This window comes from Pelmatolapia mariae, linkage group LG18 (genome assembly GCF_036321145.2).
Source record: "Pelmatolapia mariae isolate MD_Pm_ZW linkage group LG18, Pm_UMD_F_2, whole genome shotgun sequence".
In the NCBI taxonomy this organism is placed as follows: Eukaryota; Metazoa; Chordata; class Actinopteri; order Cichliformes; family Cichlidae; genus Pelmatolapia; species Pelmatolapia mariae.
The window spans coordinates 8,806,365-8,830,218 of NC_086243.1; the positions used below are offsets into that span (position 1 = coordinate 8,806,365).

General features: G+C 41.4%; 1 protein-coding gene across 1 annotated transcript in view; it reads left to right on the forward strand.

Annotated features, from left to right (window-relative positions):
- LOC134617131 (metabotropic glycine receptor-like) overlaps nt 1-22,150 on the forward strand; it is an 82,352-nt gene extending 60,202 nt beyond the window's left edge. Inside the window, exons 7-13 of the mRNA XM_063462324.1 lie at nt 1,746-1,984; nt 6,277-6,415; nt 10,583-10,688; nt 13,627-13,773; nt 14,816-15,059; nt 15,538-16,094; nt 19,387-22,150. Coding sequence (XP_063318394.1) covers nt 1,746-1,984; nt 6,277-6,415; nt 10,583-10,688; nt 13,627-13,773; nt 14,816-15,059; nt 15,538-16,094; nt 19,387-20,346 — 2,392 coding nt within the window. The 3' untranslated portion in view covers nt 20,347-22,150. The remainder of the gene's footprint in view (nt 1-1,745; nt 1,985-6,276; nt 6,416-10,582; nt 10,689-13,626; nt 13,774-14,815; nt 15,060-15,537; nt 16,095-19,386) is intronic.
- Nucleotides 22,151-23,854: the final 1,704 nt, after the last annotated feature.

A 23,854-nucleotide genomic window follows, 5' to 3' on the forward strand; every position in this document is an offset into this window, starting at 1 on the left:
ATGTTGTCTAACAACCATCTAATGATGGACTAAAATCACAGCGGAAACAATACCGTAGGCTGGACATGTAGCAGTTTTTCTGAAGGGGCAGATTATATAGAGAGACCAAATCCATTTTTTGTACCAGGCAGAAAAATTATTATTTTTATGATTGAATTTGGGAAGTTTAACATGGATGTCTGTGGGAAATGACTCATTTTTGGAGCCATCCGCCCATTTGAAGGAAATGCTGTTTTTGGCACTTCTGCGTTGGCTTAATATTTCAATCCTGCTTCCAGTAAACTAAAACCAAAATCACCATTTGAGATGACATTTCCTGTTTGTTTTGTGACTGTTCTATGAAGGATTATGATTAAATAGCAAACCCCTGTGCAACACATGGGCGATATGGAACATACAAATACACACACTTTTGCTACAATCACACTATGATACATTATATTATGACACACAATTCTAATCTCAAATTCAATTCAGTGCTCAGTTGAACTGTCAAATAAGCAAATATATAAAATTGTGAGATTTATATAAAATCTCACATGCCTTATAAATGTTCCAGCATCTATAAGGCATGTGCCTTATAGATGCTGGAACTCACAGTGCTCTATGCAATGTTTATGCAAAGTTTTATTATGATTGGTTCTTATGTAGGAGGAAATAGGGAAGATACAAATATACATACATACTCTTGGATCATTATAGTATGATTTTACTTTAAAACACTAAACTGAAAGCAAAAAATAAAAGTTAAAAAGCCTCTGCCTGTGTTGTTAACTCGCCTCATACATTTTCTTCTCCTGTCCCTTCTTTTCTTCGAGCCTCTCCTGGTCTCCTCCTCTCCCTTACATCCTGTCTACTCTCCTTCTATTAACTTGCCCATGAGTTAGTCTTAATTTCAATAATTCAGCCATCTCTTAGTATGCACACATGTGTGCCATCTTGGCAATAAGCACATCTGAATTTCACATCAGGTCAGGTCTTACTGCGTGTGCCAGCTGAAGTATTTATTCACACACGCGCTTTAGCTTCTTGCTCTTCGGCTCCGGGCTGTGTTACCGAGATGGGAGAAGGAGGTCAAAGGCCGGCCAGAGTGTTCCCTTGGCAAAATTACCAATTTGATTTTTTTCCGAGCTCGCTGAGTGGGAAGTGTGCCCCAGGGGCAAGATCTTCCAGTCCAGGCCCACAGAATATATTAGAGATGAGATAGATTTGTCACAGTCTGGTCCAAAGATAGCAAATGAGCAGGGTAAAAAATTGAAACAGACTTTTTTTTCTATGTCCAGATGGTGATATATGGTGATATAAGAACATGCTGTTGTATATTGTTCCCTACACTGCTGCAACTGATGAGCCTAATATGCTGCATTTTTAGCTCCTTTTACAGATGCAGTGACATCAGGAAGTAATTCACAATAAACTATGTATGCATGATTTCTGTTGGACATGTAAGCACAACTCAAAAATGACAGGGGCCTCCTTTAACAGATCCTTCCTCCCCACTTCCTGTGCTGTCTGCTCTTCTCCCTGAAACTCAAAGGAAATTACAGCATGAATCAAAACCAAACATATTTACCAAGCATGAATGAATTGAACTGATTTAGCAGTTTCTCCCTGCTCATTTTATTTCAAATGAGCATGCTAACGTGATCAGCAGCCAGGGGCGTGAGCAGCACTTACATACGATTTCTCTCAGTCGTTTCTGATATTCAGGCTTGTGCCTCACGCTCTCTCCCTGCTCCACACAGGGTGTTAAAGGTGTTCCTGTCCCGCACGGCCCAGAGGACACCTTACATGACCAGCTGGCGGGTCCTGCGGCTGCTGCTAGTCATTCTGCTGGTGGTGCTGTGGTTCCTGGTGGCCTGGACGTCCTCCGTGTGCCAGAATCCGGAGCTGAGTCAGGTTCTCATCGCTGCGGGTCTCACTCCCGAGGGGCTGCAGTTCAGCATGTGTCTGCTGGACCGATGGGACTACATGATGGCAGTCGGTGAGTAAGTTTGTACGGCTTTCCTGTAATTACACACGTCTGACTTTAAGTAAATCCAAATAAGAAACAGCATCGTTTTCCAGATAGAAAGAAAGTGCTACTTACCACTTAACTGGAAGGGGCTTTAGAGCTTACAGTTTAAGTTCAGGCTGCTTGGATAAGCCTTAAGATTAAGTTCAGTTTAGAAACTTTATTTTTAGAAAGAAAAAAAAAGCAGCATGTATGTTGATGATAAAACTTGCCCGGCAACAGTAGTCCAGAGGAGAACTGATGTTTTGCTAAATTTAAGTTTGTATTTTAGACATTAAAGAGTAACTTAAAGCAAAAGATCTCAAACATTTTCAACTCAAGAATGTTTCTGAAATCTGTTTTTTGGTACTCAATGCAACATAAAGTTTATCCTAATTATTCACTGTAACATTGTACACAACCTAAATTCATAAAGAAATATACATTTAAATGATGAATTTATTTTTTAAATATGCAACAGTGCATTTCCATATCTTCATTAGTTGAGTTTAGACAGTCCTCTTGCCCGTGTACCCAAAAAGGAGTGGTGTAAAGAAAAGGTATGTCCCCCAACTTTTCTGACCCCATCTTCTGCCTTACTCATAGTGTCAAAATGTCTGTTATATATATAATAAAAAATATATGAGTAAATGAATTGGAAGGAAGCCGTGGTTAGTGAAGGCCCACATGCCCTTGAATGTATGTTACAGTAAATCTCTTAAAGACAGATTCTTAAAGCAGGAGGCAGTGATGTGCACCTCACTGAAGCCGGCCTGACAGCAGGGGAGACTAATCTTGTTTGGAAAGAAGGGAATGGATGGATCCCTGAGAGATGCTCGGCCTGTGTGTGAAGACTGATAGACAGGCAGGCAGGGAGAGTGGAAGTGGCAGGAAAGAAGAAGAAAGGAGCCTGTGAAGTATGAAACTTGTAGGGATGTGGGTATCGATGCAGAGAGAGTTTTGCACCATCACAGGAGTGGAGAATTTGAGAGAAGGAAACAGGAGGGAGCCTGTGAAGGAAGGACAGTTAAGGATACTCCAGAGACAGGACGGTGGAACTGCCGTGTTTGTATGTTAGCGGTGACAGCCTCTAACAAACACCCCGCTCTGAACAGGCACCGACCGCGGGAATGATTTGCATCCACGCGTGTGTCGTTGTGTATTTAGGGGGTGCGTTCTTGATGAGAAGGGAAATGAGGGAGCCCCGCTGTCTGCTCTGACAGCAGGCATAAACATGCTGCGGTGTGCTGAGCCTCCACTGAAGGACAGGACGCATCCTGCAAAGCTGCTTTGGAGGATTTTAACAACAGTGCGTTTCATGCTCATGAAAATGAGCCTAATTGCTTTTCTGTGTTTTTTTCCCTCGTCCTGTCATAATTTCGACATGAGAACGCATGTCAGCGCAAAAATGAACATAACATAATATTTTGCACTAAATTGTGAAGCAAAGCAGAGCTGATGCGAAACATTATCGATTATGTCACCGAGACGCGCTTATTGTAAATCCTCAATTAATCTGTATTATAGTTGGAGTTGTTATCGTTTCCGTCTTGGAAGCAGATCTCCATGCATCCCGATTCAGAGGCTAAGCACTACGCAGTTTATAGACCGACCTATTCATAAATATTAATGGTCTGTAATCACTGTAAAGACTTTAGGGAGTCATATCCCAGTGTGATCCTTGGCATGGGTGTCGGTGCTCTTTCAAACAAACAGGAGGACCTGTGACAGACTTTGTTATATTCATTTAGAGTTCTCATAAAAAACAAAGTATTTTTTATGTGGAAAAATTGGCTTGTTTTTTGGGGGGGGTTTTTTTGTTTTTTACTGGCAGTAAAAGATGCATAATGTTTTGTTCTACTGCAGACAGAGATATATTAGATTGCTCCCAGTCATAATTTCATACCTCCATAATGCAGCAACCCTGTAGAAATCCCGTCCTTCACATTTCAAAATAATTACTATTGATTTTTGTAACTGATGTTCTTTAAAATATAATTACACTGACACTTTCGATGATAACGAGCTACTGTAGCCGTGCACAGGTACTGCACTGTATATTCTGTAAAGTGTTGATACTGTGACGGTGGAGACAGCTGGCGTTTTAAATACATCTTTCCCATAAACTGCTGTCGACCCGAGATCAGAGATGAGACTCAGTGATAGCAGGAATGTGTCACCGCGATGTCGGAGAAGCAGCTGCTTTATAGAGGGGGGAAAACAGCGCAAACATGAGGAAGTCATGCAAAATTTGAAACTTGTACATTTTATATGTCATTATTGCCATGGTAACACAAGAGCCAACCACGGTTCAGAATCATCTTCTCCTAATTTACCTTTCTAGAGAAATGATTTCTGTTTTTGCAATACAAATGCTGTAAAATAGTAACTAAATCAACACCCAGAAGAATAGTTCAAACTTTATCAGGGACACCTGTTCAGCTTTTCACTAATACGAATACTTAGTCAGCCAATCACATTGCAACAGTGCATTTAGGCATGAGAACATGACTAAGATGACTTGCTAAAGTTCAATGGAGAAGAAAGGTGATTTAAATGACTTTGAATGTGGTATGGCTGCTGATCTGCTGGGATTTTCCCACTCAACCATCTGCAGGTTTTACAGAGAATGATAAAAAACAGAGTTCTCTGGGTGAAAATGCCTTTCTGATGAAGGGGGTGAGAGGAGAATGGCCAGACTGCTTTATGCTGAATAGACGGCAAAGGTAAATCAGATAACAGTAATTCAAATAAGCACTTATTACAACCAAGGTATGCAGAAGAGCATCTCACAATACAGCAGCAGAAGACCACACCAGGCACCCCTCATCTCAGGTAAGAGTGAAATAGGACAGTGGAAGACTGGAACATGTTGCTAAGTCAACAGATCCACTCCAGCAGAGCATCCCAACATCTTTGGGATGTGATGGAATTGCAGCTGAGAATTCTGCAGCTACCGTGTGATGCTATCATGCATTTAAATTTCTGAGTAACAGTAACGTTTCCAATGCATTTCTGAATCTATACCAGAACAAATTAAGGCAAGATGGGATCCAACACTGGTACTAGCAAGGGGTATCTAATGATGTGGTTCATTCTCTTTTTGAGGAAGAGGTGAGACCAAAAAAAACATAATAAACAAAGTGAAAACTCATATATGCAAGCTTTTCAGGGCTGACTTACTCTTTTGAGCTCATTCCTGGATTTTTTCTTTTTAAAGCCAGTTTTAGTAAAAAAAAAAAAAAAAAAAGGAATTTCAGAAAACAAGCCCCACCATAAGCTGCTCTCTGTGTTGCTGTCACCCATGGTGGGAGATGCTGCTGTTGGAGGTGGTGAAGTAAAAAGAGACGTCTGGGTCGAAACTCTTAAAAAGCTCCCATGCATTTCTGTCCACCTTTCCCTTCTGCGTGGCCTTTTCACATTCCCTCATACGCCCCTCTTATCTTTTATTACAGTCTCTGCATGTCAGCCCAAAGCCTCCACAGGGTTCTCATTCAGACATTAAGCTGACACATTCAGATGGTGTCAGATTAATGGAAAGGAGTTTGAAAGGAGCTTTAAATTCTTTCTCTCTTTTTTTTCACTAATATTTTAGAGTCTGTGACAAAAAGATTAAGGTTTTGGAAGTTGAATCTTTCTTGTACAATTCTATAAGTGTAGAAAGGTTAGCCTGGTGGTGTCCAACCAACCTTTAGAGCTCGGCGTTTGTTTAACGTGTTGTTTCTCATTTCGCTTAAACCATGCACAGACGCAAAAATAGCAATCGATTTTGGTTTCAGTGGGTGTTCTGCCTTTTTGTCACAGTCTAACATCAGGGCTTACTTTTTCAGTGTAGCCGAGCAAATCAAAAAAACAACCCACCCACACGTAAACAACACAAATTTCAGGGGTTTTTTTTTTGGGGGGGGGGGTTATATAAATTTCACAACTGAGATATTCATGTTTGACTGGTGAGCTTAGGGTGTGCTGGAAGGCACTTTAGTTGTTTTCTTTTCCTACTTTTTGTCTTTATGCTTGGGTTGGCTAATTGCCTCCTGGTTCCAGCTTTGTGAGGAAGGTATCGACCCTCTAACCTCACTCATAGAAAGAAAGCAAATTAGATCATTTCCCAAAATGTTGGACGATTAAATTAAAGGTTTAGGGTAAGTTTAGTATATTGTTCTGTCAAAAGGCAACTGTCAGCTACAGCGGATGAATTTCATACAAAATATGACCCCCCCCCCCTGTTTTAGGTGGCAAATAGAAACTAAAATTCAAACATTTTTGTGTCTTTTGTTGCTCAGCTGAGTTCCTGTTCCTGCTGTGGGGCGTGTACCTGTGCTACGCTGTCCGCACCGTACCCTCGGCTTTTCACGAGCCACGTTACATGGCTGTAGCCATCTACAATGAGCTCCTCATATCGGCCATCTTCCACATTATCAGGTGGGTGGAGAAAATTTGATGGAACCAGCATGGGTGGTCATGATCGGAGGGGGGGGGGGGGGAAGAGAAGAGATATGCTGATGTGAATGGCTCAATTATGCTCTCTTGTATACTGACTGAAAGAGAGAAAAGAAAAGAGGAAAATGTGGGAACAGAAGGTACAAGAGACACATGAAACAGAGCTAAGAATGCGGAACAATCGAGCATCTTACCCTGACTTGATGAAAATCTCGCTGAGAGTAATAAGGAGATGGCACAAACAGTGGCACAGAGCTTAATGGCTTTACCCCTTTGTACAGCACAACCTGTTTAATCATAATCACAGAGATATTTGTCTGTTAGAGCGCCTTTCACAACTGCAGAGCATGTCAGATGAGAGTTCAGCCGCCCCCTTCATCAGGGAAATGAACAGTGTCAGCAGACGGCAGGGTAAGCCAGTTGAAAGGAGGTGAATAAAAAATGTCTTCCCCAAGCAGAGACACAGCATAGATGTACTGTTCCAGTGCCTAAAATAAACTCTGTGCCCCGCCGCTGACTGTGCCTGCCGCTCTTTCTGTGTCTTACAGAGGTGGGATGTAGCTCAATTTTCTGAATATTTTAGATGTTCCTTTTCATTTAGCAGTTGTCTTATAATTTCTTAAAAATACCTTGAAGTTACTCAGCCTAAGGTTTATTGCATTCTACAATGGGCTGTCCTGGTGGAAGTTTTCCATCTCTCCATGGAGCTTTTTAGCATGTTTTATAGCATTTATTGTTTTGGCGTTCCAGATTCATTGGTGTCATTTTCACCACTTTCATATGACAGATTTACCAGGCAGCTAGGTCAGAAGAAGTAGCAGGTCTAAAAAACTTTCTTAAGGTCATGGCCTTCAGAAACAATACAGCAAAACCTGACACAGGACCTGAGAGAGGCACTGAAGCCTCATCAGAAATAGTCTCAGTGGAAGGGTGGCTGTCAAGAAGCCATTCCTAAGGAAGGGAAACGGGGAGTAAAGATGGAGATATGCCAAATTCGGCGAGAACTGGGCTTAAAATCAGTGGCAACAGATCTCAGGGAGTAATGAATTCGAATGTTTAATTTTTGGTTCAAATTGTTGTCAGTATATACAGACAAGGCCAGGCACAACAGACAGGTACAGCAGTGAGTGTCTACAGCCATCTGTGAGACACGATGGAGGCTCTGTCATGGTTTTTGACTGCATTTCAGCCAGTGGTGTTGGGCATCTTGTCGATAATTTTACTAGCTGGGACCACATCCTCAGTTACGATGAGCGATGATGGATGAGGGATCGTGTACTGGTGCTGCGGTTTGGGGAAGGCCTTGAAGGGGACTGGCAGTGGCTCCCGGGCCGGGCAGATCCTCATGTACTAACGAGAAGTGAATGAAAGGAAGAATAGAAGAAAGGAGGAAAAGGGGGGCATGAAAATGAGGACAGCAGGTATTGGCGAAGGGGGCATATATAGACTGAAACCGGTGGGGGCATGAATGAGGTGTGGTACCGCTCCTGACATTCAGATGATATCTCCACTTAATCAAAATTGATAGAATTATGAACACAGAAAAATAGCAAGAGCTTCATTTTTCACTGCAATGCAGTAAAAGCACAACGGGATGGAGGAAGACACACTGGAACAAGAGTGGCCTCAATAGAGCCCAGAGCTCAACATTACTGAAGCAGTGTGGGACCATCTTGATAGAGAACAGAACAAAAGGCAGCGAACATCCAAAGAACTGCAGAGAAGGTGATCGGCTGTCCACTCTCCTCCCCGGACTTAATTGCGAGCTCAAGATGTCTCCCCAGAGCCAGGGCAATCATAAAGGACCACCTCCATCCTAACCACCACCTCTTCAACATCCTTCCCTTCTGGAAAAAGGTTCAGATCCATCAGGTGCAAAACCAACAGACTAAAGAACAGCTTCTTCCTGTGGGCTGTCAGAACTCTTAATGCAACCATCCCCACCCTGAGTGACCATAGCCCCTCCAGCCTTTTTTATTTATTTATTATATTCTACAACGGCCCTTGTATACAGCCCCACAAGGTTTCTGTTTCAGTGTTTCTTACGCCTACACCATGTATATAGTTCACTCACATATATGTACACATATATATTGCTTTTTTTTTTTCCCCTCGTTGTATATTGTTTTCTCTTCTTTACTTTTGCACCTTTGTAGTCCAGCTACCCAATTTCGCTGTGCAAGAAACTGCAGAATGACAATAAAAAGCTCTAAGTCTAAGTCTACTGAAAGAAATGACAGGAAAACTTGACTAAGAGAGTTCAGGCTGTGTTATAGAATAAAGGTGCTCATATCAAATATTGACTTTTTTCAATGGTTTCTCAAATATATGTGATGCACTGTAAAGCAGCAGAAACAAGCACTGGTGAACATGTTCCTGTGTTACTTCTGGAGCGTTTAGTCAGTTTTTAGCTAACACTTTGCTGCTTTAACAACCAGTTTTGGCTTGTGGCCTCCATCAGGGTCATCACATTGACACCCGGTGAAGGCCAAAACGTGTTGGTCAAGGAATAAAGCTGTTGTGTACACTGTAGGCGCTACTGGAGCTTTGACCTCACGAGGCTCCAAAGCGAAGAACATTTTTGTCAGTCCTGCTGCAGCAGAAATAAAACTGCTTTTACAGAGAGCCCGCAGGAGCCTCGGGCAAAACATTCCATTTGTCACACATTCTCCGATAAAACTGTTTCTGATTGAATATTCTTTCATTTGGGCGGCAGTCTATTGTGCTCTGTGGTACAAGGAGGAAAAGATCACATCCTTTTAATCTGTTGAGAAACTGAAAAGTCCACTGGGTACACCTTCATCAGCTCTGGGAAACTTATGAATCAAGCTGTTCTCATTTGCTGGAGAATAAAACATTGTGAGCTTTCGTGAGTGTTTTTTCCCCCTTTTTCTTTTCCTTTTTTTGAGTCTATATGCTGCTGCAGTCCAGAGATAAGGCTGGAGTTGTTCGATATGTTGTGTGTGTGTGTGTGTGTGTGTGTGTGTGTGTGTGTGTGTGTGTGTGTGTGTGTGTGTGTGTGTGTGTGTTTGGGAGTTGGGACACAGAAAACAGACACATGCTATTCTTTTGGACTAATTCTAATGTGACTCATGATTGGGATTATTATGACAAAAGATAATGAGCCAGTGAATTGTGAACCACCTTGGTGGATTTCTAAACAATGTCAAACACACACGTTCAAGTATTTAATGCCTTTCACACTTTTTTTTACTCACAATGCACTTGACTCAGCTTGATACCGCTTAAATAATTTCATTGATTTATCTGTCATGGTGTCTGGCTTTGATTGCTTGTGGAAAATTGGTGCCAAAATGCTGCTACTCAGATCCTCTTGTTAGGCTTTTGTGCACTATTCACGTTCTCCAACAATAATGGGAGCAATCAGCCATGCTGGTTCTTGTGAATACAATACCGACTATGATTTAAAATGGCCTTAATAAACAGGAATGATGACATGAACCTTTTAAAAGGAACCACAAGCTACCAGAATTGCTTCTGTGTGCTTTGACATAGTTTCTGTGTGCTGTCACTGGTGACAAAAATGGGACTTGGCTCTTTCATGTAAAATGAAATGATTTGGTGTTCTGTTGACGGCGACAGAAAACAATGTCTCTCCTCTGTGCTGTGAACTTTTAGAGAAACTTTTCAAAGCAGCGTGGGAAAACTTGGAAACAGTATTGAATGATTAAAAAACAAGCACGCACACAAGCGTCACCGTTATGTTACACTGGTTTATGTTAACTCATTAATGCTAATTAACAACCGAGACAAAGTTGACAATTTTTCCCGCTGGCTATAATTGCCTGTCGCCTGTGGATCTACAGCATGAAGCATCCAAAGCCTTCAAAAGCAGTATTGGCTGCAGAGATCTTTCATATCTACACAAGTCGCCTTTTAAAAAGAGCCAGCTTCTTTCCAGCAAACAGACGCTTTTATAATTTTCCCTCAGTTGTGCGTTTATCCCTGTGTTTACAGTGCGGGGAATGCCTCGGGTTGTGGTACATTTAATTCTGTTCTCGCTGTCCAGAGAGTGACTAAATGCTGCGTTTGTACGTGTGTCTGAGCGTATTTTACAGATGCGCCGAGCACTCTGGCTGCTGGTGAGTATGCAGAATTTCTCCCGTTGATGTTTTTTCTATTCTGCAGGTTCTCTCTGGTGCCGGGACTGCACCCAGACTGGATGCTCATGTTGTTCTTTGCTCACACTCACCTGACTGTGTCTGTGACTCTGGCCCTGCTGCTGATACCTAAGGTGAATACTTCAATGTTGTTACTTACAGATCTCACCAGTTATGAGTTTCATGGGCTTTGTGTTAATGATCAACAAAACATTCAGCAAATAAATACAAATTAAAAAAATATTAATAATAATCTAGGGCTTTAGCACCAAGCTCCTCATTAAAAACATATAAAAAGTGTATTTCACATATTAAATGTGCAGTGGGATTTTTACTGACAGAAGAAGCAGTCAGCACATAAGTTAAAATTAGCACTTTTTTAACTTATGTGCTGATCACAGGATTAATTCGAGGTACATTTTCCACTACTCTTTTCGGTTAAATCTATTATCCAAATGATTCTATGACAGCGTGAGAGAGAAAGAGAAAGAGCTGCCTGACGCTGGACAGTATGTTTGGCCTCAGGAGCTTTCATAATCTTGTCATTTCACTGGGCCCAGCACAGATTCAAGACAGCCCCATAACACAGCTGAGCCTCCTCAATGTTTTAAAGTGGGGCTGATGTTTTTTATCTCCAAGCTTAATTTGACAGCATAGCTCCTATTGCTTCCCTTGATAAACCACAAACCCTGGTCATGGTGAAACATGGTCTTAGAGACCCCTACTGCAGGAGAACCTACCACAGAGGTGATTTAAGGCAGTCGGGTAGATGTCCGTTTGCAAATGTCCAAAATGTGCAAGATGCAGTCAAGAAACTTAATGAAGGTGTACCTGAAATAGAAATACAGGGTGAGTCTGAAGATGGACTAACACTTTTGTAATATGGAGCTTGACTAAGGGAGTAGTTCCCCTCTAATTAAATGGACCCTTCTTATTCTAGCAAGTCTACCTTTACGTATGTGTAGGTGAACATTATTACATTGTAATTTCAAATAAAAGACACGTAAAAATTCCATTTAATTACAGTGTAACTACATCCTTAGTGGCAGGTTGTGGTGGTTGTGAGCCGAGCCATAAGCCTGTCGACATGGCAACAGATGACCCCTAGTTTCTTTGTGGCGTTTCCACACTAGATTTTGTGTGATGTGAAGCAGTGTTACTTCCCATCATATTTTTAGCAAGCTTCTATCATGCCTGCTCTGGCGGGGCTCTACCCCAGAGGTCAGCTGCTTTATGCTTTGACATTTTTTATTCCTCTCTTTTTTTCCTCCACCAGCAACACTTAAACTTCTTAATAATATTAGCAGTTGGGGTCACAACAATATCAGGCTGCTTTTAGATAGTTCTGTAACCTTTACCTCAGTCATGAACGCCTGGCGGTAAATTCCTTCCTTATCTCTTTAGAAATGTCTTTTCTTTCTCCCGTCCATGCTCACTGTGATGCACACAGTGATGCAAATGAAATTTTTCAATTAACGCAGGGTTCACATACATGACACGATGCTAGCACTGATAATATTAACTAAAATTAACAGACTGCTTGACTTGACCTTGATTTTAGGTCTGAGCTCCTAAGCTGTAACAGTAAATGTGTAAAGGGCATTTTGGAGGATCCACGAGCAAGATTTATCTTCCTTGTTTGTTGTTCTGCAAACCAAAGAGATCAAGAAATAGTACAGGAGATGAATAGACTTTTAACGATCCTCATTTCAACACGTTTTTGGACAAAGCCAGACCGTTCTTCCAGTAAAGTCCAAGTTTTGTTTTGTATACCGCATATATTGTGGGACACACAAGAGTAGCTTCAATTGGGAAAACAAAAATCTCTTCAGTGGTCTGTACATTTTTCTCATTATGCTGAGAGCTAGTGCACTTAAATGGGTAAGTGTAAAGACTCTAATATATTCAGTGAGCGCAGAATAGATTTTGAGGCTCCCAAATGAACTTGTGCAGTGTACAGCTGAAACATTAGCCATGCGCAGAATGTGTCGTTTCTTAGCTTGGGTGTAAGTGCGACTTATTTACTGGGAAAGCATTCCAGCGTTACAGAGTGATTTCCACTGTGGCTACTACTGCATTGTAGCTTGTACACAAAACACTTCATTAATCATCTTAAGTTCCTTTGTTATTAGCAATGGGCAAACACACAGATGTACACAGGCACGTTTGCTACCATTACCTTAAACTCAATCAAACTGCGTTAGCGGTTATTGTAATTTGGCTCAGCGCTCTCGCGGGTGTCTTTATGTGCGATCTCTCAAGTCTGATGGAAAACATTTAATTCTCCTGCAGTGTGAGAAATGAAATACACCATCAACACTCTCTGTTCTTTCATTCTTTCTTAATTAGGCACCTCAGAAGTGCAAGTGAGTTGAGTACACTGGGATAATTAAGCACAATGGGAGGATGTTAATCTCAAACTGCATCTGTTCTTCAAACTGGGCTAAATATTTGGCCTTTCGCCATCCCTAAATTTGTTATTCGAACAAAGTTAAACAATTTGAGCATGAAAATCAAGGTGCAATCTATCATTTATTTACTGAATTATTGGAATATTGCAGCACTAACGTGCTTTCTGCAGGAAGGAATCACATATGAGGAGGAGATTACTGCCTGCATACACTGAACTGTATAAATTTGAACTGGTTAGGCACAATTTGCACAGTTGCATTAGATTAAAATAATAATCAATAGCAAGATAAAATATACTGCAGTACTTTTGGAGCTATTTATCATTTTTTTATAGTTGTTTTCTTTATTGGGGTTTTTAATCTAAACTTTTGATAGTTTTGCTGTCGACAGATAGAAATTTCAATTATAAAATAATTGACTTCAGTAACAAAATTAAAGTTAAAATTAGAGTAAAAGATCATTTTCTAGCAAATATTGACTTCTGTAATCAGTAATATATTAAACAGATAATAGAGTGTGTCTTGACTATGTCACTAAATTAGTGCAATATAATGTTCACTAAATGTCCTCTATAGTCAGCATGTCACATGATAACTTTTTGTCAGTCTTCCTGTAGTTTCAATGATTTCGTTTTATAACCTTCTTCTTGATCTGTTTCAGTTCCTGTACAAAGGGACGCAGGCGAGAGACGATATAGCCACCGAAGCTTACGAGGAGGAGCTAGACATAGGAAGATCTGGCTCCTACCTCAACAACAGCATCACCTCGGCCTGGAGCGAGCACAGTTTGGACCCAGAGGATATACGGGTAAAGCGGCCTTGTTGATCATTGTCAGATATCGACCCATTAAGTCAGAATGCAACATATATTTTTAATGGGGCACCTTCTGTCTTACTCTTCATGTCTGGTGTACCACGGTTTAGTCAGAAATCACAGCACAAGTGTTAGACCACTCTCACATTACCTTTTGGTTTGTAAATGTCCAATCTTAAGCCTGGTGCATGGCATTTGTGTGGCACGACATGCGTGACTGTGAAACTGGGTGAGACCACATTTGGACAAAAAGGTCAAGTTGAGCTAACATAAGCCCTAGCTGATTAAACTGGTTAACAACTGCAACCATCAGTCTCTGCAACAATAACTGAGAAACTTGGAAGAAAACATACTAAAGGGTACTTAGCAGAAAACCTAAACAGCCTACTTGTACCCCTTTTAGTACAACTAAACACAAATTTGAGGAAACTGTATACACATACTGGAATGAGCTGTCAGTTAAAGGGTAGGGGCTGCCTAAATACATACTTTCATTGGATCAGAGTGACATTAAATGGGTCCATAACTTACAAAATGAGCACTATGATGTATTGAAGAAGACTTAAAATGAGCTGCTGAGACTGTAAGTGTATCAATAAAATGTTCAACTTATTAACTTAACAAAATTTTTCTCAACATCAAACCAGTGGGACCACAGTAGTCTCCCCGTTTGTAATATTGCGGGCTTAAAGAACTTCAGCAATGGCTTCATTTTGTTTAGGTCTGAACACTTTGTCCATCTTTCATAAGCACAGTTTCTTCCAAATATGTACACTTTTCCCTTAAGCGATTCCCTTAAGATATTGCCAGTGAAGGGTGAAACAGGCAACATATGGTTGGAAGCCATTAACAGGTGGCCCTGGTTTCCCTTTCAGTAACGTTTCAATATTTTTCTTTAAAAAGAAGGAGTTTTCTGTCATGGTACACCTGCTCAGGCCCACAAGTTCATTTCTGGCACCCACACAACTATTACCTAAACTCAGAAGTAAGTGAGTGTTGCAATAAATTATGATTTAAGACTTTTTTCTTATTTTAGGATGAGTTGAAGAAGCTGTACGCCCAGCTGGAAGTCTACAAATGTAAGAAGATGCTTGCCAACAACCCTCACCTTCAAAAGAAGCGCAACTCCAAGAAGGGTCTGGGTCGCTCGCTGATGAAACGGATAACAGAGATCCCAGAGACTATGCACCTACACCGGCAGTGCAGTCGTGATGATGGCAGCGAACATGGCAGCAACCGCAGCACCTTGAGGAGAAATCCATTTGAGCCGAGCCACCACGGTAAGCCCCGGCTGTAGCATGGAAATGAAGAGAGCCAATTAGTCATTTCAAAAGAAAATATTGTGAGAGCCTGCATGCTTTTTTTTCCAACTATGCTTTCCTAAACTTCATGTAACGTGTATTATATATAATATTACAATGACTGGTTGGGTCTTGCTTAAGAAGCTCTATAAATGGGGTTTAAATGGCACTTTATAGTTGATATAAAGGATTGTTTCAGAAAGGTTTAATAACACTGGATTAAAAAGTCATATTCACGTCCTCAATGTAAATTAAATATGAATTCTTAAACTGGCAAAAGATCAGATTTGCTTCTATTTTATTTAAATATAAATGGTCTATTTTTATAATCTTTAATCTCTTTGAAGGCTTAATTAAAAAATATCAAACTTCATCTTCTGCTGTGACCAGAGTTTACAGGTCAAAAGATGAGAAGTTACATTACAAAACACTTGTCTATTAATATATCCCCCATCAGGAAAACCTCGAGACGACTCCCTGAAGAACAAAGTCACGGGCTTGAAAAAGTCACTCAGCTATGACCACGTCTGCGACCAGGATGAAGAAGGCGCAAGCCAGAGTGGCTCAGCTGCGGGAGACAAAACGACTCCTGTTGGGAATGTAGGGGAAGGATCTCTTCTGGGCTCTCTCATTGGCCGTAAACATGCCAAGAAGCAGCTGGAACCAGCTTCGACTCCACCGAGACTGGAGCCAGCCGTGTCCACCGAATCCGTGCCGCTCTTCTGGAAATCAGCCAGCGCTCACAACCTGACACACGAGAAGAAGCCTGTGCACCTGCGCACTTCCATTATGCAGAAATCCCTGAGCGTGATTGCGAGTGCCAAGGAGAAGGTGCCGGGACTCACTAACAAGACTCAGAGCGTCGAGGATGCCAGTAAGAAGTGCGTGAAGGGACTGGAAGGGAGGACGCTGTCAGAGGTGGACGAGACACCTGAGCATTACCCCAAGATGCCAGTCAGCCAATCGGTGGAGTACTCCAAGACACCTTTGAAGATGGGCATAATGAAGCAACAGGTGCTTTTCTACATAATTACATTCTTAATAGAAATTGATTCAGCTTTAATGTGTAGCTCTTGTGCTTAAATGTCGATTAGCCCACTGACAGAAACTTATTCAGGTTTAATTTTATTAACTGATTAATTGTTTAATAAAGTCATTTATCAAGAAAAGTACCTAACATTTCTATGCGTCCTTGAATACAAAGATTTTATGTTTTTTAATAATAACAATAAGAATAACATTATTTTCAGTTGCATACATTAATGAAGATGCCATGTCTGCCTTGTGGACCCTTTGCTAAGACTAAAGCTACAGTATAGCTCAGTGGTTTTCCTCATGATTGTTAATGAGGTGGGAAATTTATCAAGCAGGCTACTCAGGGCACGAGATGCAAAGAGTGGATTACTAGAATCGGACTATGCCTGGAGACCAGGACTTTGGTAAATCGACCGCTAAAAGACTGACACTGCTGGATTCTTTAAACATCTGGCCAGATGTCCAAAAAAGGACAGGGCAGTAGCAGTAGAGATAAGCAAAGACTGGAGGACAGAGAGGAGTGAATGGCACGCAGCAGACACGGACTACACTAGCAGTCATTTGAAGTCATGTTTTGAGGATTCCTGTAAAATAGTCCAGGGCTTAAAATGATCTCAAACAATACCTAAAAACATTTTTCCTTGCAAGATCAAGTCCAGTAGTGCTGGGTCAAGTGCAGGGTCAGAGTTTATAAAAATGTTTGCTGGTCATGGGGTTTCCTTTTGTACAGTCCCCCCCCCCCCGAAAAAGACGCCATGCACCCTCTTGGGTCAATCAGACAGCACAGATGGCACACATAGATGAATGGCAAGGTAGGGAAAGAAGCAGGTCAGAGACTGCTGGTTGTTTTGCACACTTCCACATTCAGGACAGAGAGCTGTCAACACATTCAGGACATTCTTATAGTGTGTGTCAAAAGTGTATTTTTCTTTTTACATCTTTAAATTGTGTCGAATTCAAACGTCAGGGACGCCAGTAAGGAGTGCGTGAAGGGAAGTGTCTGTCCCTGTTGTACAGGCACCACAGGGCTGCCACCCCACATCACAAAACCAAAAGACTTCTCCTAAAGAAACACTACAGACTCAGGTGGTACGTATATCTGCGGAGTCTGCTATGTAACTGTTAGGAACTCGATCCTATAAAATATTGATTATATCAGCACCAAGTTACAGGAAGCCAGCACTTACCACAAACCATTTAACAAATTAGGATGTCTGGTGGTCCACGCTGAACACAGGAAGCCCCCCCCCCCCCCCCCCCCCCCAAGAGGGAAGCTGGAGTGGTGTATAATATTACAAATACGACATGTAGGGAGCACATGAGCATTATGAAACCGCTTCCATGCTCCCCATAAAGTGATTAGAACTTGCATTACATTTTTCCTATATTGCTTTTGGCTGGACATGCAAATGAAGCACCTTGGACATTTGAGCATTTATCGTTATTATTATCATTTTGTTGCATTTAATAGAGCAGTACAGTTTCCATTCTGGAAGATTGTATCCCTGAGGATGGCTATGAGGTAACAGTCATTGATTGTACCTGCTCAGAACCTGGCTGTGCAGAACAGGCACATTGCAGGTTGCTGCCATAGAGTGGATATAAAGGGTGGATATAGCTGCTGGGTCTGAAAAGTGAAGCCAGTGCAAAAATGCCATAAACTGCATTCTTTCTAATGGCCAAGAGGCAAAAACTCATCTGTTTGCAAGAAGACATCTTGTTGTAAAAGCTTGTTAAGTGATGACATATCAACCTTGTTTCCAGGTCCAAGCATTGAGGGTCGTCCCTATGCTAACATGTTTATATTAGCCCAGGGGTAGGGAACTCCAGGCCTCGAGAGCCGGTGTCCTACAGGTTTTAGATGTGTCCTTGATCCAACACAGCTGATTGGAATGGCTAAATTAGCTCCTCAACATGTCTTGAAGTTCTCCAGAGGCCTGGTAATGAACTAATCATTTGATTCAGGTGTGGCGACCCAGGGTGAGATCTAAAACCTGCAGGGACACCGGCTCTCGAGGACTAACGTTCCCTACCCCTATATTAGCCTAACAATAGCTCTGTAGCAGGCCAACAGGTAGCATATCTTTATGGCAACGCTCAAATGTTGCAGATATTTATTTTTCTGTCATGGTTTGCTTCCAAAGTTTTAGCAAATTTGAACATTTTAGTTTTTTAAGAAATAGCTAATATATCAGCTTTATAATGGAAACTACCTAGCTAGCTTTCTGCTAACTTCTAATGCTGCTAAATCTTCTAAATCCTCTTTTTCATGGATGCCTAGACATACACAAACAAAAGAATTTGGACAGTTTTTAACTCTCAGTTGTGTCTCAGTATTTGTTTAAATTTGGGAACAGAAGGCTCTTTGGACCTGGAAATAGCTAATGATTTCTGAGTTAATAAGCAGACAGGAAGTCTAAGGGAAAATGGCTTTCATCTCTCTTTCACTGTGACTTCAGTAAACAATCTCCTAATTACATTTTTAAATTCAGTGTCAAGTTACAGTTACTGCTTGATGTTCTCTTTCAAATGTATTAATTCAGCCTTTGTTTGACAAGTAACAAGCATATGTGGGTGCAGACACAACTCTAACCTGTCTGATCCAATGCAAAACACCAGTGGGCAACACTGAAAACACCCACCTTGAGGCTTCACAGCAGGACTGAAAAAATCAATGTGTGATGTAATGTTGACAAATTCATCTTTTTATACAGTCTACATTTTTACTTATGCCCAAACAACAAAAATAAGGGACTGCAGTCATGTGATATAGGAACCAAATATAAATGTCCACCTGTCTTCATTTAAAACTTGGTTTTTATGGTTGAAGTTCAAATTAGGTTTGCAGTAGGAGGTTTGAAAATGCATTAATCTGAATGAATGTCCTGACAGATATCCAAACAAACATGCATGTATGTGTATGTGTGCACCTCCACCCACACAGAGTGGAGCAGGCAGAAGTCGCTCAAGAGGAAACACTGGTAACAGAGAGCAGCTTTTGACCAAAATATGAGAACCACTCAACAAAACAGTCTTGAACTCAGCCCTGCACTCACTGGAGGGCCAGGCAATACACCCACCAGGTTTAAAGTAGATGAGATGATGATGGTACAGAACAGCCAGACAGACATAAAGCGATTTCTCTGATCACTGGTAGGGACAATCAACCAGTTAACCCCAAAATTCTTACATTAAGAAAGTGTTTGCTCGAGCCCCTTGTAGTATTAACTGATTTGGCATTCATTTTGATTTTTACTCCTTTATCCAACAGGTGAGTGGGAGCCAGCCATCAATTTGCTCTGAGACGGGGAGGAACCTTTATGATGTGTCCGAGGTTTGTTCCTGGGAACTGGAAGAACCACAGACTCCCTCAGAAGCAAAAACCCAGAAGCACGTTTCCATTGCTCCTGGAGAAACCACCTCAGGCCGGAGAGGCAGCAGCAGCAGCTCTGGAGTCACCAAAGGTGGTCGGTCCCAGCAGAGGCAGAAGACGGGCCAGTCTCCTTCCAACAGACGCCGCGCCAAAGATAAAGGAGGAGAAAAGGAGGAAGGAAGGGAAACACGGAAATCTCGGGCACCCAGGTCACCTCTTCCTCTCAAGCCGGATGTGTGTCCCTGGGAATTCGATGAGCAACCCATACTGAAAGGAGATTCGGATTCCATTTCTCCAGACAGAATCAGGCGTAAGAAGAGTGTCACGCCTACTGATGGGAAACCCAAAGGGCTTCACTCAGACCACTCCAAGTCCACAGGCAGCCTTTTACAGCCCCCGTCTCTGATGGTCGAAATCTGCCCATGGGACTACACCGGCCCACCTTCACCTAAGCAGGAGAAGACCTGCAACAGTCCCACTTCACACAAGAAGAAACGGAAAGGCTCCAGCTCATCCAACCACAAAGCTGAGAAGGAGAAAGGGAGGGAGAAGAGTAGAGAAAGGCGGAGCTCCTCCAGCAAGCCTCCGTCGGAGAGGAGAAGGGTCAGCCAGTCTTCGGAATGCGGCGGGCTGGTTTCTGAGCGGCGGAGGAGCTCAACAAGAGACCCAGAGGTGATGGAGGTCAGGAGGGCGGAGGTTTTCTCCCGGGAGACCGAGCTCACGCACGGCAGCTTGGCTCAGACTAGAAAATCACCAGAGAAGAAGAAAGACGGCTCTTTGAGCACTAGTTATAAACCCGGGGCGAAAATGGTTGACGTTTGCCCCTGGGACTTTCAGGACTCTGGGGAGAGGGCGTGATGACTGCTGGGGGACGAATGAACGTACTTTTTTCATATCCAGATGACAGATATTGCATTTCATGAGAAGGGTTTCCTGTGGGTCACCTTAATGAGAAGTATGTTGTGAGGAAAGGAACATCTACTCTGCTGCCTATTGATGTAATCCAGACATAATTAATTGCTACACAGCAACCATCTTGTTCTTATATGCAGTAATGCAACCTTAAAAACACTTTAAATGATTTTTTTGGTTTGTTTTTTTACACTTTTGCTTGCACATTTGTCAAAGTTACATATTCTGTATGTTTTTTCACACTGAGTCCATTTGGAAAAAAAAAAAGAATACCCGTATTTACGAGCAGAGCAGACAATCGTTCACCACAAAGCACCGTCGACTCTTAACCTGGGCTCACTGTCGGTCTCACGTGTTATGCCGACGATGTTCTACTTTACGCACCGAGTCAGTGGAGACTTACTTATATCAGATCAGCAGCAGGGAGAAAAGACCTAAGGAAAAAATAAACAGAAAATGAGATCTGAGAAGCAAGACCAAAGCCCCAGACACAGCTGCAATGCCTTATCTTTAGGCCAAATGCATAATTCATGGCACCAAGATGATCTGTTAAATTAGAGAAACGTGGGAATAACAGAGGATTGTACCGCAGCCAAATGAGACAAGCTGTGTGTTTTAGTAAAAGCTTTCCATATACAGTATATGTTTTTTTCTAAAAAAAAGCCATCGCATGTGGCATACTGTCGAGCATCCAGTAGCTAAATGTTTATGGGTCAGCGTGTTCTCAAATAAGACAGTGGAACCTTCGATGTCGTGCCTATGGTATTCGTCTCCTTACATGATGCTTTCAAAGTGACGTGCACTGTGTTTCAAATGGTCGCAGTTACAGTTGAGGAGTACTAAAATATCCATCAGGCTCTCCTGTCTGCTGATATTTGTTTACTGTTGTATTCTTGCCCAGGATGCCCCCCCCCCCCTTTTTTTAAACCAATAAAAAAAAAGACTCTTGGATCAGAGGCTGTAGTATCTACACATCCACTGAAACTGTGACGAGATCCTTCAAGAACCAGGACCAAGACTAGAGTGGATGATGTGAATAATGCATTCCCCTCACCACCCCATCACTTAGTTGCCCATTTACCATCTGCTTGAATGCACCTTCCGTTAAATCTTTGCACATTTTCTATTTCTAAAGCTACAACGATGCATGACCAGAACTTTTTTTTTCTTTGCCATTTTCTCACTGACAGAATATGAGTCATTTACCATCTCAGCATCGTGTCCAGAAATGACAATAACAACAACAACAACAACAACAGCCAGCCTTTCTGTCCTGTAATCAGCCACCCACCACTGGCACCTAGAAGCAGTATGGTCACACCAAATAGTCAGTTCAGCTTCACGAGGGTTGTGTGTGCATGACAGTGAAAATTTAGGGAACGTGATGCACTAGAATTCACGTTTGCATTTCTTATGAAAGCATGTGGGATTTGTTTCAAATCTGTATTTATCTAGCATCGTAGGGAAGAATTCCCTGTGTGAGGTCTGGCTCTATAAAATAAAAATATTTTTAAAAAAAAGAAGCTTGATGAACAAACATGACCCACCACTCCGACTTTCACATTTCTGTCAGATGTTTTGAGGCAGCTTGAAACGGAACGTTACCTACGTGTATTTTATGCTCGTTATACTGTCTAGTGTTGCTCCAAGAAGTTGCAAGCTGTCGTAGCATCCACCTGGGATTATTTATATTGTACATTCCATATTGTGTTGCATGTACATACAGTAAATACTCTGTTATCAACTCTGAATTAAATGTTTCTATGAAATCCAGGCTCTCCCTGATTATTTTTTTTTTACTGTGATTTGAATGTTTGAAGATTTTTTACTATTCAAAATGAAAACAAAAACCAAACAAAATCACACATAATTGCTAATCTTTACTCATTAAAAGTAGTGTTTTCAATTTAAATTAAAAAAAAAATCAGCATTCCTTTCTTTTCAAAACACCTCCTTGTGTTTACCACTTTCTAGTTCTAAATTTAGCCTCCTGTAAATCCTATCCTAATGCTATTCAACACTGCCACCCTGTGGAGAGATATAATATTTATTTTGCCCATCAGTTGTTGATAAGAGTTAAAATAAGAATGCATGTAGCAATCATGTATAAAACTGCCAAATAAGACACAAAGTTTAACTCACAAAGACAGAATGGCTTAGCAGGCAGTGGCCACAGACCGCTGAGTTCTCCTTGTTCTCCCTGACTTATGTGACTTTCTGTTATACTGTGACAATCCCTGCTCCCTGTGAAAGCTCCCTGAAAAGCCTTCAGTTGATCCAAAATTCTGGAGTGACAGTACTGATAGGGACTAGAAAGAGAGAGCATGTTTCTCACATATTAGCTTTTTTCATTGGCTCGCTGTTAAATCCAGAATCTAATTTTAAATCTTTCTCCTGAAATAAAAGGTCTGTAATAATCAGGTCCTATCTTATCTTAAACACCTCTTAGACCACCCCAATAGAGCAGTTTGTTTCGAAACTGCAGGTTTACTTGTTGTTCCTAGAGTATTTAAAAGTAGAATGGGAGGCAGAGCCTTCAGCTTTCAGGCGCCTCTTCTGTGGAACCAGCTTCCAGTTTGGATTCAGGAGACAGACACTCACTCTACTTTTAAGATCAGGCTTAAAACTTTGCTTTTTGACAAAGCTTATAGTCAGGGCCGGATCAGGGGACCCTGAATCCTCCCTTAGTTATGCTGCAATATTCCTTGACTGCTGGGGGCTTCCCATGAGTGTTTCTCCTTCTCTCACCTCTTTTTACTCACTATGAGTTTATACACCACTCTACATTTAATAATTAGTTATTATTAATCTCTGACTCTCTTCTACAGAGTTTCAATGTCCTCTCTTCTTTCCATCACCCTCAGCCGGTCGCAGCAGATGGCTGCCCCTCCCTGAGCCTGGTTCTGCAGGAAGTTTCTTCTTCTTAAAAAACAGTTTAATGAATGTTAAAACTGTAGGGTCTCACAAAATAAAGCTCCATGAGTCGATTGTTGTGATTTGGTGCTATGTAAATAAAACAGAATTTAATTTAATCCAGTGTCCGCTTAATAAATGGACTGGGGTTATATTCTATGGATTTACTCGCACAAGGTGGCATCAAAGTACAAAACATAAAAATCTAAGATTTAACAAATTTACCTGAGTAGAAGAACAAACTTGGTATCATAACAGCTGTATTTCCATTGAGGTGTGAGCATGTTAATGCTCTTTGGTACCGGGACAGTATTTAATATTGTATCACACTTTATAAGTTAGTAAATTTTTAAAATATCTTGATGTACTGTTAAATGCAGTGGTGTTGTAGTGCAATTTTAGACTCTGAAAGAGTTACTGGTTACAGATTAAATACATGATAAGAATTAAAGGAAAAGAACCGCTGCGGTAAGTTGAAGGTTAACTGGGAGGTTACCTCCAGCAGCAGCACCCTGTTTCATCCTGCTAATTCAATGAGCCG